The sequence below is a fragment of the Oncorhynchus clarkii genome, unplaced genomic scaffold, assembly GCF_045791955.1.
Source record: "Oncorhynchus clarkii lewisi isolate Uvic-CL-2024 unplaced genomic scaffold, UVic_Ocla_1.0 unplaced_contig_6237_pilon_pilon, whole genome shotgun sequence".
NCBI lineage: Eukaryota > Metazoa > Chordata > Actinopteri > Salmoniformes > Salmonidae > Oncorhynchus > Oncorhynchus clarkii.
Genome location: NW_027258037.1, coordinates 1 through 17,210, shown reverse-complemented (window position 1 = coordinate 17,210; position 17,210 = coordinate 1). Strand labels below are relative to the sequence as shown.

General features: G+C 45.8%; 2 protein-coding genes across 4 annotated transcripts in view; one reads left to right on the top strand and one right to left on the bottom strand.

The window, feature by feature from the left end:
• Positions 1 to 6,603, top strand: part of LOC139394611 (glutamate receptor interacting protein 1) — a 180,917-nt gene extending 174,314 nt beyond the window's left edge. For 2 of the 3 annotated variants that reach the window (XM_071142712.1, XM_071142711.1), the window contains exons 22-24: positions 3,252 to 3,485; positions 4,247 to 4,393; positions 5,582 to 6,015. In XM_071142712.1, coding sequence (XP_070998813.1) covers positions 3,252 to 3,485; positions 4,247 to 4,393; positions 5,582 to 5,899 — 699 coding nt within the window. In that variant the 3' untranslated portion in view covers positions 5,900 to 6,015. Of the gene's footprint in view, positions 1 to 3,251; positions 3,486 to 4,246; positions 4,394 to 5,581 lie in introns of all 3 variants that reach the window. The other variant, XM_071142710.1, reaches the window with a different exon arrangement.
• Positions 6,604 to 12,933: 6,330 nt separating this feature from the next.
• On the bottom strand, positions 12,934 to 17,166 carry LOC139394612 (DNA helicase B-like; the record flags this gene model as incomplete). The annotated part of the gene is made up of 5 exons (XM_071142713.1): positions 12,934 to 13,119; positions 14,616 to 15,404; positions 15,676 to 15,834; positions 15,943 to 16,228; positions 17,107 to 17,166. Coding segments are annotated over 5 exons (1,408 nt in total), but the record flags the coding sequence as incomplete, so codon positions are not given.
• Positions 17,167 to 17,210: the final 44 nt, after the last annotated feature.

Below are 17,210 nucleotides of genomic sequence, written 5' to 3'. Positions count from 1 at the left end.
TGGTTATAGATTCAAACCCATCTACCCTGGTTATAGATTCAAACCCATCTACACTGGTTATAGATTCAAACCCATCTACCCTGGTTATAGATTCAAACCCATCTACCCTGTGGTTATAGATTCAAACCCATCTACCCTGTGGTTATAGATTCAAACCCATCTACCCTGGTTATAGATTCAAACCCATCTACCCAGGTTATAGATTTAAACCCTAACTCTATGGTCGGACATCCATAGAGGTCCATCTACCCTGGCTATAGAACCACGGCCAACCACAGGCTGAACACTCCCTGTTCTGTCCTCAAGGCAAGCCTAGACACAAAAGGCAATCTAACTACAAATATATCCTTGTGTATTTAAGGCACGACAACTAGGAAACAATGTTCATTTTCACGTAGAGGCATCCGTACAAATTTTTTCCCCTTTGTAAAACTAATTTATCAAGGTTGAAATATTGCATTGTTGATTGTGAGTCAGACTAGCCAGCGAAGCCTCAATACGGCACCATGTGTTGTCATTGATGAAGGTGAGGTCATTACTCATTTAGACGTTGTTTGGCATATTTAAACTCATTGGATATGTCCCTAATGGCACCCTATTCCCTATATTATACACTACATGGGCCCTATTCCCTATATTATACACTACATGGGCCCTATTCCCTGTATTATACACTACATGGGCCCTATTCCCTATATTATACACTACATGGGCCCTATTCCCTATATTATATACACTACATGGGCCCTAATCCCTATATTATACACTACAGGGGCCCTATTCCCTATATTATATACACTACATGGGCCCTAATCCCTATATTATACACTACAGGGGCCCTATTCCCTATATTATACACTACATGGGCCCTATTCCCTATATTATACACTACAGGGGCCCTATTCCCTATATTATATACACTACAGGGGCCCTATTCCCTATATTATACACTACAGGGGCCCTATTCCCTATATTATACACTCTGTGGGCCCTATTCCCTATATTATACACTACTTGGGCCCTATTCCCTATATTATACACTACATAGCACCCTATTCCCTATATTATACACTCCGTGGGCCCTATTCCCTATATTATACACTACATGGGCCCTATTCCATATATTATACACTCCGTGGGCCCTATTCCCTATATTATACACTACATGGGCCCTATTCCCTATATTATACACTACATGGGCCCTATTCCCTATATTATACACTACATGGGCCCTATTCCCTATATTATACACTACATGGGCCCTATTCCCTATATTATACACTACATGGGCCCTATTCCCTATATTATACACTACATGGGTCCTATTCCCTACATTATACACTACATAGCACCCTATTCCCTACATAAGACACTACATGGGCCCTATTCCCTATTTTATACACTACATGGGCCCTATTCCCTATATTATACACTACATGGGCCCTATTCCCTATATTATACACTACATATCACCCTATTCCCTATATTATACACTACATGGGCCCTATTCCCTATTTTATACACTACATGGGCCCTATTCCCTATATTATACACTACATGGGCCCTATTCCCTATATTATACACTACATGGGCCCTATTCCCTATATTATACACTACATGGGCCCTATTCCCTATATTATACACTACATGGGCCCTATTCCCTATATTATACACTACATGGGCCCTATTCCCTATATTATACACTACATGGGCCCTATTCCCTATATTATACACTACATGGGCCCCATTCCCTATATTATATACTACATGGGCCCTATTCCCTATATTATATACTACATGGGCCCTATTCCCTATGTTATACACTACATGGGCCCTATTCCCTATATTATACAATACATGGGCCCTATTCCCTATATTATACACTACATGGGCCCTATTCCCTACATTATATACTACATGGGCCCTGTACTATAAAGGGAATAGTGGGCCATTTGGGATGCATCCGTAGTGCTGCCTGGAGGTGTGTTGACGCTCAGCAATACATTGTAAATGAACCTTGAAATTAAGTGTCAATGCAGGAAGTAAGTGACACCGTGTGAATCACAGAGGTTAGTTTGGAATAAAGAGAAATAATTATCCTTTCGGGTTTGGAGACATTAAATCAAGGAGGCTTGACTGAATTAAATGCCACCTCCACTTGGATTGAACACACCCTACGGCTCCTCATTCGCTTTAAATGAACACGTCTGTTAATTCATGTCAGTAGTGAAGAGCATGTTGCATTTGTCAACATGAAAACTGGCAAATTGTATGTTGGAATGAATCACACACATCTTCCATTTAGAGTCAAAGCGCTGTACCTTGTGTCTTGGTGCATGGAGACTGTGACAGTGTGTTGTTGGCCAAACTGTTTCGGTTCCTGCAGCACCTCTATGCATCAGCTTGGGTGAAACAGTGTTCAGTTTGTCACAAACATGAGACCTCCACGTCTGGTGGTTTGAGTGACATCACTCATTCCTGTCCAATCAGTGGGAAGAGTGATGATGATGACGTGACAATGGGCATGGCGGTGTGAGCAAAGCATGATGGGACAGTTGCTGCAAGGCGTCTTGGGTTTTGAAGTTTTTCCGTCTCTGCTTGTTTGTTCATTGGGTCATGATGATGATGATGATGATGATGAACCAACCATCTCCTCTGACAGGAACTGTCTATGTTATTATTCTACAATCAAACCATTTCTCTTTGACACACTGCTTGAACACATTCTACACCTGGAGCACTTCTCATGTCCATGAGCGGACCTTGTACTTCATATCTCACTTTGGAAGTTCATCACCATAACCCCCTGTTCTCCCTCTCTGGCCTCTCCCCCTCCTCTCTCTCCTCTCATTTCCCCTCTCCTCCCCCTCCTCTCTCTCCTCTCATTTCTCCTCTCCTCCCTCCCTCTTCTCTCTCCCTCCCTTCTCTCCATCTCCCCCTCCTCTCTCCCTCCCCCATCTCCTCCCTCTCCCACTCTTTCTTCTCGCTCCCTCCCTTCTCTCCTCTCCATCTCCCCCCTCTCCCCTTCCTCTCTCCCTCCCCCATCTCCTCCCTCTCCCACTCTCTCTTCTCTCTCCCTCCCTCCCTCCCTCTCCCTTCTCTCTCTCTCCCTTCTCTCCTCTCCATCTCCCCCCTCTCCCATTCCTCTCTCCCTCCCCCATCTTCTCCCTCTCCCCCCTCTCTCTTTTTCTCTCGGTTCCCTCCCTCATCTCCTCCCCCGGTGTCTCCTCCCCCCCCCCCCCCCCCTCCAGGCCACCATTATGTCAGGCAGCAGTCTGAGTCTGAACCATGACCCTGCTCCTCTGAGGAGCCACCTGGGTCGGCAGGCCAGCTTCCAGGAGCGCAGCGCAGCCCGGCCGCAGTACAACCAGTCCTCGCGCTCCAACACCCTGCCCAGCGACGGGGGGCGCAAGGCCTTCGCCATGAGGAAGATGAAGCAGGAGATGAATGACGTCATGTCGCCCACACCCGTGGAGCTGCACAAGGTAACGATGATAAACCACCACCAAGGCCCTCCGGGGCCATCCAAGGCCCTCCGGGGCCCTCCAAAGCCCCCCGGGGCCCTCCGGGGCCCTCCAAGGCCCTCTAGGGACCGAGTACTGCTGCTTTTCTTTACACTGTTTACTTAATTTCATGGAACGTCAGAGGGGTTAAAAACCCTGTGAAGGTAAGAACGTGCTGACGCATCTTAAGTGTCTGCGAGTCTTCAACTTGAGCTTTTTGACAGCTTCATTTATGATGAAGCTCTGGTATTGACATGTTATGACTGTCAGCAGACACAGCCTGTCATCCAGTCTATCAATCACATTATGACTGTCAGCAGACACAGCCTGTCATCCAGTCTATCAATCACGTTATGACTGTCAGCAGACACAGCCTGTCATCCAGTCTATCAATCACATTATGACTGTCAGCAGACACAGCCTGTCATCCAGTCTATCAATCACGTTATGACTGTCAGCAGACACAGCCTGTCATCCAGTCTATCAATCACATTATGACTGTCAGCAGACACAGCCTGTCACCCAGTCTATCAATCACATTATGACTGTCAGCAGACACAGCCTGTCATCCAGTCTATCAATCACATTATGACTGTCAGCAGACACAGCCTGTCATCCAGTCTATCAATCACATTATGACTGTCAGCAGACACAGCCTGTCATCCAGTCTATCAATCAACTGCATTATTTACACCAGGTTAAATGATTCATTGATAGTTGAGGACATTATTGATTGATTGCAGGTGAGTCTGTTGAAGGAGTCGGACCTTGAAGACTTTGGCTTCAGTGTGTCGGATGGCCTCCTGGAGAAAGGTGTCTATGTCAACAACATCCGCCCAGGGGGACCTGCAGAGGTCGGGGGGCTGAAGTCCTACGACAGGCTGCTACAGGTACACACACACACACACACACACACACACACACCATCACCCCCCGCCCGCATCTCTCTCCGCCACATGGCCTCAAACTGCACCATTTTGCTTCTCTCCGTCGCCCATAAGCACGTTCAACATTTAGATAAGAAATCATTTGACTTTCCAATAGTTTCTATTTCCTCCATGTAGCTAAAGACAGGAAGTAGATATGGGTGTTACAGAACTCCCTAAAGTAGAGCAGATCTACACAGTTCATACAACGTCAAAAGATTTTTTGTAATTTTTTTGGGGGTCCCAAATTGATACACAACATTGGCCTAATTTCCCGCTGGTCTAAGTGAGGCTGACTTGGCAGAGAGAGTCGTGTTGATGGATAGATGAATCCCTCTCCAGGAAGCTGTCAATCTAGTGAACGTGTCATTAGCATATGAAAAGAAAAGAAAGGTTGTCTCATTATTCGCTGCTCAGAGAGAGAGAGACTGTCTTCCTTATCAGCTTCCCTCAGGTCACTGTTGTTGTTTTTTAAAAGCACAAACAAGGAACTCAACTACAATTTAGTCTTCTGACAGGTTAACGTCAACCTGGGACGTTATTCAACTTTTATTTTTTTCCAAGTCGCTGACAAAGTTGTTTCTAAAAGCACAAACACAAAAGGTGCTCAAGGAAATGAACTGCAGTTTATTCCGATAGCCAAGATGATACGTTATTCAGCTTGTATGTTTACTGTGGTTGTAATTGACGGGTACATCAGTAAATATTAAATCAGCCGTACACAGGAGCAGAGAGAGAGAGAACGTAAGTGTTCTGACTTCCTGTTTGAAGAACAGGACTGGGTTTTACAAACGGTTCACCTGAAGGTTTAAACAGAGTAGATGTATTGATCTTGTCGGCTCCTAACTGAAATGAAAGGAAACCGCTCTGAGGCAAAGCCTGAAGTTAAACTTTCAGTCTCAGGAAATACAAATATGACATATTTGTTTGGCTTTTAAACCAAAGCTTTTAAACCAGATATAAACCAGCGTCGTGGCAAACCTCTGCTCACCAGATGATGGTCAAACAGAGGTTTGCCACGACGGACCTTCAGTCTGTGCTGGCTGGAATCACTTCCTTTTGTTGCCTCTTTAACATTCATTCAATGGACCTCAAAAGCTTTTTAAACCCAAATCTAAATAACTCTCTCTCTCTTGTCTTTTGGTTTCTCAGATCAACCACGTGAGGACCAGAGACTTCGACTGCTGTCTGGTGGTCCCTCTGATCGCCGAGTCAGGAAACAAATTGGACCTGGTGATCAGCAGGAACCCTGCTTCCTCCAGAACCGGGTCCCAGTCAGAACTGAACCAGCTACCCGCCGAGGAGCCTGTTATCAACTGGACCGAGCCGGGGGACAGCCTCTCTGGCCCTCCACCGAACCAGAACCACCATTCCTTGTCCAGGATGGCTGCTGGAATCGGGGTGACTGGGATCGGGGCGGCGCTGGCCGGGGCTGGGCTAGATGATAGAGACCCCACTAAGACCTTATAGCAGACTGGAGGTCTGAAGGCCCAAGGCTCTCTCTTTCTGTCTATCTATCTGTCCCACTAAGACCTTATAGCAGACTGGAGGTCTGAAGTCCCAAGGCTCTCTCTCTCTCCCCTTCCCCTGTGAGTTGTCCTCCCCCTGGTGCTACTTTAGAAAAACACTCTGATGAGACAGGGGGTCAATCTAAAATGGAGCCTTATTGCACGTGTAGGGCACTACTTCTGTCCAGAACCTCTTTTGCAGGCTAACCCCTCTCAGCTCTGGCTAAAAGTAGTGCACTACCTAGGGAATAGGGTGCTATTAAGGACACAGATAGACAGACAGTGTTCCTAGGTGGATGGTGGGGTCCTGGGCCGCTAAGTCAAAGCACACTGACAAAACTAAACTCCTTCCTCTGAGCCAGAGCATGAGCCACAATCACAAGAGGTTTCCTCCTCTTCCTCCCTCACACTGGGGACTATTGAGTACGGTACGCACCACTACCCAAGGACTACAAAGAACTACAAAGATGGAGGCGAACTACAAAGATGGAGGGCAACGTCGACCACACTGACCTCTTGGAAAATACCTGAGACAAAAATAACAACAGCGATGAACTGAAACAATAGTGCCATCCGACCGATCCTCTCCTTTTTATTACTGCAGCTGGACAATAAAACAGTAACACAGTTCTGTTGTTTAAAACAAACAAAAAAGACAAAAGAAAACACACTAACATTTGCTGAAACGTTTACATGTGATGCTGGACTGGCCACTCTGTACGTGTGTGTTTGTGTTGCTTCACCACTGCTGTGTAGCGTTCGTGACGGAAACAAGGCCAGAGTGATACAAACCCTCTATCTAGTTATTCTAGGGAGTCCTTCCTTCCTTCCTTCCTTCTCTCTCTCGGTCTCTCTCGTTCACACTTGGCTTCGCTCTGTCCTCCTTCATCTGTCATACCCGGGTCTCACTAGCTCTCTGTCCTCCTTGTCCTCCTTCATCTGTCATACCCGGGTCTCACTAGCTCTCTGTCCTCCTTGTCCTCCTTCATCTGTCATACCTGGGTCTCACTAGCTCCCTGCCCCCATTGTCCTCCTTCATCTGTCATACCTGGGTCTCACTAGCTCTCTGTCCTCCTTGTCCTCCTTGTCCTCCTTCATCTGTCATACCTGGGTCTCACTAGCTCTCTGTCCTCCTTGTCCTCCTTCATCTGTCATAGCCGGGTCTCACTAGCTCTCTGTCCTCCTTGTCCTCCTTCATCTGTCATACCTGGGTCTCACTAGCTCTCTGTCCTCCTTGTCCTCCTTCATCTGTCATACCTGGGTCTCACTAGCTCTCTGTCCTCCTTGTCCTCCTTCATCTGTCATACCCGGGTCTCACTAGCTCTCTGTCCTCCTTGTCCTCCTTCATCTGTCATACCCAGGTCTCACTAGCTCTCTGTCCCTCCCCCTGTGATTTCTAATGGTTTTTACAGAGAAAATATCAGTACTGTGTCTCACTTCTTCCCAATGATTTTTAAGTAGACTATTTGACTTGGGGGAAGAAAGAAAAAAAACATCTGGAAAATAGCACAATATTTTAAACGTTAGCCCCATTTATTTTCTGAAGCCTGTACTGTAGTCCTGCCTCTCGTAGACAAGACTGAGGAAGAGGATGTTGAAATGGAACCGGGACAGTCAGTCGTCCCCTTAGGCTTCATCACAATGCGTTTGGCAGACGAGACTAGAAGTGACGTCTCCTCTCCATGCATGTCACCAAGCACACTGGTTGACCTAGAAGCATAATATATGAAACCCTTTTAGAAAAGGATGTAAAAAGCTTTGCTTTGGGGAGGAGAATGAAGAAGCAGCTTTATCTAGGCTACGCCCAATTAGAAAGAAACAAAACAACAAAACACAATCTGCAATTCCCCAAAAACAAAATGGCGACTTCTCTGAATCCTAGAATACAGGATCGCCCATTTCCCTGAAGCACCTTATCCTTCATTTGGACATGGATCTATTTTCATAAATAGATGCAGAAGAGATGGGTTTTTTTTACTGTACGAGGAGGTGATATATGCAATGTGCTTCCTTACAGCTGCACTAGTAAAGGAGGAAGAACTGACTCTGTGGTCCTGAGTCTGACTTGCCTGCATACAGTATGAGTAAAATAGGTATGCTAACACTGTGCTGATACAGGAACCAGAGATATAGTTCAAAAATAATTGTGATATCCAATTAGTAGTTACAATCTTGCCCCATCGCAGCAACTCCCGTACAGGGAGAGGTAAAGTTCGAGAGCCATGCGTCCTCCGAAACACGACCCTGGCAAGCCACACTGCTTCTTGACACACTGCTCGCTTAACCCCGAAGCCAGCCGCACCAATGTGTCGGAGGAAACGCCGTACAACTGGCGACCGAGGGTCAGCTTGCAGGCGCTCAACCCGCCACAAGGAGTCGCTAGAGCGCAATGGGACAAGGAAATCCCGGCCGGGCCAAACCCTCCCCTAACCAGGACAACGCTCGGCCAATTGTGCGCCGCCTCATGGGTCTCCTGGTCTCGGCCCGGCTGAAACACAGTCTGGGATGGAGACCGGGGCTGTAGTGATGCCTCGAGCCCTGCGATGCAGTACTTTAGACCGCTGAGCCGCTACGGGAGAACCCAGAGAGAAAGTCCTACTACTTCAGAACATTGGACAGCACATCGCAGGTAGTTTCATCGGTACTGAAACAAACTACTACTTAGGAAGAGGCACCTATAAAACTGGGTTTAGAAAAAAACGACACTCATATTATAGCAGTCATTTTATCCTTTTAAAACGACGATCTGAAAAGAGCGCCAACCAACCAGATATCAAATCAACCTTAAATATCCCACCCGGAATAGTAACGTTACTCATTTAATTCCTACCATCCAATCAAAATGACCCATTGATTTAAGGGGAGGGGGGGAAAGCATGAGGTAAAATCTAAAATAACCCAAGTAATTCAAAACAGCTCTTCTATTTTATATCCCACCATCCCTGTACCCTATTTGAGTAAATATCAACTAATATGCTAATCTGTGTGATACTGGCTTTGTTTAAAGTATGTTATTTTGTACGGTTCATTGTTTTTCTGAGGTTTGCCTCCCCCCCAAAGGCTTCAAATAATAACAAAGAATTTGTAATATAGAAAATGACACTTGTTTAATGATGATGATGATGAGAGATGTATGTTGAAGGGTCCAGTGTAATGTCTTACCCTATAATGGTAAGGCAACAAGGTGTAATTCCAGTAGATTTTCACTTCATAAAAAAAAAAAAAAACTAACTAACTATGACACCAGAAAAAAGAGGTCTGTTCAAAAGCAGGCTGACCTGTGACGAAACAGACGTTCCCGAACCGTGTACTTCATGTAAACTAGTGGCTTTTTTCTGGACGAGTGATGTCACCTCTCTGTCTTCAGTGACGTCACCTCTCTGTCTTCAGTGACGTCACCTCTCTGTCTTCAGTGACGTCACCTCTCTGTCTTCAGTGACGTCACCTCTCTGTCTTCAGTGACGTCACCTCTCTGTCTTCAGTGCTCACAGAACACGGTCTCTTGCTTACAGAACTAGATCAGACTTGAAATGGGGGAAAAAAATCCCATTCTATGATTTCTATTTCTATGGTCTCACTATTTTGTTGTTGTTGTTGTTGTTGTGGAAATGGCTCACGTACGACAGCATTATCCCTCCCACTATATAACCAACCACTCGATCTCTTATTTAGACAACGATCTCGCTCTCCATCTCTCTCACTTGCGCCATAGAGACTGTTGGAAAAGCCACGTCGTCTCAAAATGTTCACTTTCAAGTGCTGTATTTATACATGGACAACTCCCAATACTTAACTACTGAAATGGCTGACATCAAATGCACTGTATACTGAAATGACTGACATCTCAACTACTGAAATGGCTGACATCAAATGCACTGGATACTCAGCTACTGAAATGACTGACATGTCAGCTACTGAAATGGCTGACATCTCAGCTACTGAAATGACTGACATCTCAACTACTGAAATGACTGACATCTCAGCTACTGAAATGACTGACATCTCAGCTACTGAAATGGCTGACATCAAATGCACTGGATACTCAGCTACTGAAATGACTGACATCTCAACTACTGGAAATGACTACACACAGTTCAACCGTAGTAGCCCAACAGTAATAATTGACTACTTCCAGTCACTGCTACTATTGTTGTCTTTTAAAGAGTTCAGTTGAATCTCAAGCCATTTGCTGTGTCAAAAAAACAAACAACCAGTGGTTTATTTAACCACAGATACAGTTCATTGCAGACATTTGCACCTTAGGTTTCTTTACAATTCACCTCAACGCTACAGAGAACAAGCTTTTGGACTTATGCAGACGAAGCCTTTGAGTTAAATAGCTCAGGTGGAGTGGTCATTTTTCTGTTCTTAATACTGGAGTACACACTGCCAATTACCATAGTGGGGTCAACCATCATTCAATGTATGATACAGTTAAAGAAACTCACTGTTTAAGTCCCTGAAAAATTGTATTTTTTATTTCTAACGGACCGGTATTATAACCTGTCAAAGTATTTTTGTACAAATTTAATACTTTGGTAGCATGATATTTATCGTCTATGTATAACTTGGGGAATTCCTCCAGCTGTAAACCTTTGTATGGCCGAGAAAAGAGAAACAATAAAAAATGATTTACAGAGTGGAAAAATAAACAACATGGCTGAGGTGATTTACAGAGTGGGAACAATAAACAACATGGCTGAGGTGATTTACAGAGTGGAAAAATAAACAACATGGCTGAGGTGATTTACAGAGTGGAAAAATAAACAACATGGCTGAGGTGATTTACAGAGTGGAACAATAACAACATGGCTGAGGTGATTTACAGAGTGGGAAAATAAACAACATGGCTGAGGTGATTTACAGAGTGGGAAAATAAACAACATGGCTGAGGTGATTTACAGAGTGGGAAAATAAACAACATGGCTGAGGTGATTTACAGAGTGGAAAAATAAACAACATGGCTGAGGTGATTTACAGAGTGGAAAAATAAACAACATGGCTGAGGTGATTTACAGAGTGGAAAGACAACAACATGGCTGAGGTGATTTACAGAGTGGAAAAATAAACAACATGGCTGAGGTGATTTACAGAGTGGAAAGACAACAACATGGCTGAGGTGATTTACAGAGTGGAAAGACAACATGGCTGAGGTGATTTACAGAGTGGAAAGACAACATGGCTGAGGTGATTTACAGAGTGGAAAGACAACAACATGGCTGAGGTGATTTACAGAGTGGAAAGACAACAACATGGCTGAGGTGATTTACAGAGTGGAAAGACAACAACATGGCTGAGGTGATTTACAGAGTGGAAAGACAACAACATGGCTGAGGTGATTTACAGAGTGGAAAGACAACAACATGGCTGAGGTGATTTACAGAGTGGAAAAATAAACAACATGGCTGAGGTGATTTACAGAGTGGAAAAATAAACAACATGGCTGAGGTGATTTACAGAGTGGAAAGACAACAACATGGCTGAGGTGATTTACAGAGTGGAAAAAACAACAACATGGCTGAGGTGATTTACAGAGTGGAAAAAACAACAACATGGCTGAGGTGATTTACAGAGTGGAAAGACAACAACATGGCTGAGGTGATTTACAGAGTGGAAAGACAACAACATGGCTGAGGTGATTTACAGAGTGGAAAAATAACAACATGGCTGAGGTGATTTACAGAGTGGAAAAAACAACAACATGGCTGAGGTGATTTACAGAGTGGAAAAATAAACAACATGGCTGAGGTGATTTACAGAGTGGAAAAATAAACAACATGGCTGAGGTGATTTACAGAGTGGAAAAATAAACAACATGGCTGAGGTGATTTACAGAGTGGAAAGACAACAACATGGCTGAGGTGATTTACAGAGTGGAAAGACAACATGGCTGAGGTGATTTACAGAGTGGAAAGACAACAACATGGCTGAGGTGATTTACAGAGTGGAAAGACAACATGGCTGAGGTGATTTACAGAGTGGAAAGACAACAACATGGCTGAGGTGATTTACAGAGTGGAAAGACAACATGGCTGAGGTGATTTACAGAGTGGAAAGACAACAACATGGCTGAGATGATTTACAGAGTGGAAAGACAACAACATGGCTGAGGTGATTTACAGAGTGGAAAGACAACAACATGGCTGAGATGATTTACAGAGTGGAAAAATAACAACATGGCTGAGGTGATTGCAACATACTGATGAAATGATCACAATCTCATCTGAGGCTCTTGATCAATAAAATGAAACAAGCCCAGATTGTAATTAAAACATTTAAAATAAACAGATAGTAATGCAGAGTTTCCTGTCTAATGATGGCGCCGGACCGCTATCCGACCGCAAGGCGCCACAGGGGGAAATGCGTACGGCCCAGTACATCACTGGGGCCGAGCTTCCTGCCATCCAGGACCTCTATACCAGGCGGTGTCAGAGGAAGGGCCTAAAAATAGACTCCAGCCACCCAAGTCATAGACGGTTCTCTCTGCTACCGCACGGCAAGCGGTACAGGAGCACCAAGTCCAAAAGGCTCCTTAACAGCTTCCACCCAGAAGCCATAAGACTGCTGAACAGCTCCCACCCCGAAGCCATAAGACTGCTGAACAGTTCATCAACTGGCCACCGGACTATTTACATTGAACCCTCCTTCCCCCCCACTACTGATACTCATTATTATCTATGCAGTCACTCTACCCCTACCTACCTCAATCATCTCGACTAACCTCTACCCCCCTACACATTGTCTCGGTACCGTTACCCCCTGTATATAACCTCATTATTTTTATTTTATTGCGTTACTTTTAAAAAAACGAGTTTATTTAGTAAATATCATTCTTAACTCTTATTTTTAATTAAAATTGCATTATTGGTTATGGGCTTGTAAGTAAGCATTTCATGGTAAGGTCTACACTTGTATTCCGTGCATGTGACGTATAAAATATGATTTGATTCAAATATCCTGGTATCAATGCAGTAGTGGCCATCAATCATAAGATATCCTGGTATCAATGCAGTAGTGGCCATCAATCATAAGATATCCTGGTATCAATGGGTCAGGGAGAGAAGACGTTCAGTCCTGATCGGAGGGTGGACCTTGGAAAAGCCGTTTGCCGTGGGAGGTGGGCGTGCAGAGGGCGAGCTGCTGCAGTCTGGAACAGCCCAGCGGTGATTCGAATGGCTCCACCTACACAGATGACACAACAACAAGATGGAGTCAGAGAAACGTGATAACTCTTCCCAACTGACTCTCTTAGAATAACTACCTCAACCACTTCTACTAAAATAACCCCCCCCTTCCTCCTCCTCCTCCCCACCTCAACCACTTCTACTAAAATAACCCCTCCTCCTCCTCCTCACCCACTTCTACTAAAATAACCCCTCCTCCTCCTCCTCCCCACCTCAACCACTTCTACTAAAATAACCCCTCCTCCTCCTCCCCACCTCAGCCACTTCTACTAAAATAACCCCTCCTCCTCCTCCACACCTCAACCACTTCTACTAAAATAACCCCTCCTCCTCCTCCTCCCCACCTCAACCACTTCTACTAAAATAACCCCTCCTCCTCCTCCTCCCCACCTCAACCACTTCTACTAAAATAACCCCTCCTCCTCCTCCTCCCCACCTCAACCACTTCTACTAAAATAACCCCTCCTCCTCCTCCTCCCCACCTCAACCACTTCTACTAAAATAACCCCTCCTCCTCCTCCTCCTCCCCACCTCAACCACTTCTACTAAAATAACCCCTCCTCCTCCTCCTCCCCACCTCAACCACTTCTACTAAAATAACCCCTCCTCCTCCTCCTCCTCCACACCTCAGCCACTTCTACTAAAATAACCCCTCCTCCTCCTCCCCACCTCAACCACTTCTACTAAAATAACCCTTCCTCCTCCTCCCCACCTCAACCACTTCTACTAAAATAACCCCTCCTCCTCCCCACCTCAACCACTTCTACTAAAATAACCCTTCCTCCTCCTCCTCCCCACCTCAACCACTTCTACTAAAATAACCCCTCCTCCTCCTCCTCCTCCACACCTCAACCACTTCTACTAAAATAACCCCTCCTCCTCCTCACCTCAACCACTTCTACTAAAATAACCCCTCCTCCTCCTCACCTCAACCACTTCTACTAAAATAACCCCTCCTCCTCCTCACCTCAACCACTTCTACTAAAATAACCCCTCCTCCTCCTCCTCACCTCAACCACTTCTACTAAAATAACCCCTCCTCCTCCTCCTCCTCCTCACCTCAACCACTTCTACTAAAATAACCCCTCCTCCTCCTCCTCCTCCTCACCTCAACCACTTCTACTAAAATAACCCCTCCTCCTCCTCCACACCTCAACCACTTCTACTAAAATAACCCCTCCTCCTCCTCACCTCAACCACTTCTACTAAAATAACCCCTCCTCCTCCTCCACACCTCAACCACTTCTACTAAAATAACCCCTCCTCCTCCTCCTCCTCACCTCAACCACTTCTACTAAAATAACCCCTCCTCCTCCTCCACACCTCAACCACTTCTACTAAAATAACCCCTCCTCCTCCTCCTCACCTCAACCACTTCTACTAAAATAACCCCCCCTCCTCCTCCTCACCTCAACCACTTCTACTAAAATAACCCCTCCTCCAGAGTTACATTCTGTTTGTCACTGTCAGGACTGAGCGTCCTCCTCCTCTTACCTTGACCTGTTTATGAGGAGTTACATTCTGTTTGTCACTGTCAGGACTGAGCGTCCTCTTGGAAGGGGTGCTCTCAACCCCAGACCGAGCAGCTAAATGTGAACCCTTCCCCATGTGTCCATCCTCTACAGCGCTGCTGCTAGCCTCCATCTCGATCCCTTCCTCCTCCTCCTCCTCCTCCTCCTCCTCCTCCTCACAAGACCCAGGCTGCTCCTGAGAGGGGTCCTCAGAGCCGCTGTTCATAGGCGACCAGGTATATGCCTGACTGAAAGTGATGTCGTCCATTAGAGAGGTGTCTGAGGCATCTGCCTGAGGAGCTGTTGGAGGCTCATTTCTCCACAGCTTCCTGGGTAGGACCGACGTAGAGTGGGACTGGACACGATTGGCGTGAAGTGGGACTGCTACGCTGGGCGTAGAGAGGAGTCTGGGTGCTGCTATAGGGGTTTTGTAGGGGGTCCTTAGAGACCCGCTAGGTGTCTGTGAGGCCAGAGGAGTGGTCTGTGTAGGCCCGAAGCCTGGGGCTGCCCTGCGAGGTGTGCCCGGCTGTGGTTGGTTCTGGTCTGGTTGGTCCTGCCCCTCAGCCCCAGGCTGGACCAGCAGCTCTTTGACCAGGGTTCCCAGCCGGGTGTTACGTGGGATGATGCGTCTCTTGATGGCCGAGGCCATGCCCTCCTGCTTAGCTATGACATATACACGCTTCTGTCCCCGTGTCACAGCCGTGTACACGTGTTTCCACGTCTGGACGCTACCGTTACCCAGCACGTACACAATCGTCTCGGTCTCCGACCCCTGACGCACAGAGAAGGAAGGCACAGTACAACTGAAGAATTCCATCAGAGAAAATGTCTACTGAACTGCTTAGTTTAAATCATTCTCTCATCAGTTTATGAATGGAGACAGAGAGAATACACACACACACACACACACACACACACACACACACACACACACACACACACACACACACACACACACACACACACACACACACACACACACTGCAGTTTACATTCTCTCATCAGTTTATGAATGGAGACAGAGAGAAAACACACACACACACCTGGAAGGTGTGTATGGTCCTAGCCCAGGCGTGTTGCAGTTTACATTCTCTCTGCAGCTCCCTGAAGGAAACACACAGCTCCCGTCCGTCACCATCATCCAGAGTCAAGTACCTCTGCTTCCTGCTCCGCTGTGAGCCCGCCTCCTCCTCTGTCACGTCCTGTCATAGGAGGAGACACAACCCAAGAGCACGGCTCAGCCAATTAGAATTGAGCAGCTTACAGAATAGCCTAAAACACGTGTAACTATTGGTCCTCTCGTCTCTCACATGTTTAATGAAGAATATCTCTCCGTTACACAGACGCTCTTTATTCTTCTCTTTAGTTTTCATTTTGTCACCACTTCCGTCTCTCTGTGTGGCCCCGTTCCCTCTCCGTCTCTCCCCTCCGTCCAGACCAGGAAGTCTCCGCTTGGTCCTGTCCGTGTCAGATACGTAGCTGTTCTCCAAGTCCTCTTCTTCGGGAGACACTTCCTTGTTCCTGTCTGTGACGTAGCCGTTCTTTGTACAGCAGACTTTATCTCTCGGCTGGAAATCTAGTCGGTTCTTGTTGTTTCTGAGGTAAAAAGATCGACACATCAAACACAAATTATTTATCTATCAACAGATAAGGAGGCCAGCTGGGATTTCTAACAGAAACAAACGGGATCTAGGAGACGAGGCAAGTCTCCTCTGCCTCCTCACATTGCACATTCTTCCTTTTTACAACTGGTACAACAGCTCTATCTGGTGGTCCACTCATTACACAGCAGTAGAAACAATATCTCTTCTTAACCCCCCCCCCCCCCCAGTGGCAGAAACGTCATCTCTCCCTACAGCATCTCTTCCTATAGCAGTAGAAACAGCATCTCTTCCTATAGCAGTAGAAACAGCATCTCTTCCTATAGCAGTAGAAACAGCGTCTCTCCCTACAGCATCTCTTCCTATAGCAGTAGAAACAGCATCTCTCCCTACAGCATCTCTTCCTATAGCAGTAGAAACAGCATCTCTCCCTACAGCATCTCTTCCTATAGCAGTAGAAACAGCATCTCTTCCTATAGCAGTAGAAACAGCATCACTTCCTATAGCAGTAGAAACAGCATCACTTCCTATAGCAGTAGAAACAGCATCACTTCCTATAGCAGTAGAAATAGCAACTCTTCCTATAGCAGTAGAAACAGCATCACTTCCTATAGCAGTAGAAACAGCATCACTTCCTATAGCAGTAGAAACAGCATCTCTTCCTATAGCAGTAGAAACAGCATCACTTCCTATAGCAGTAGAAACAGCATATCTTCCTATAGCAGTAGACACAGCATCACTTCCTATAGCAGTAGAAACAGCATCACTTCCTATAGCAGTAGAAACAGCATCACTTCCTATAGCAGTAGAAACAGCATCACTTCCTATAGCAGTAGAAACAGCATCACTTCCTATAGCAGTACAGTAACTTACTTGGTGCGGTGGTCGCAGTAATGTTTGCAGCAAAGCTCATTGATCAAGACACACTCCTTCCTGAAAAACAAACAGCTACAGTTAAGATACAGGTCTTAATATAG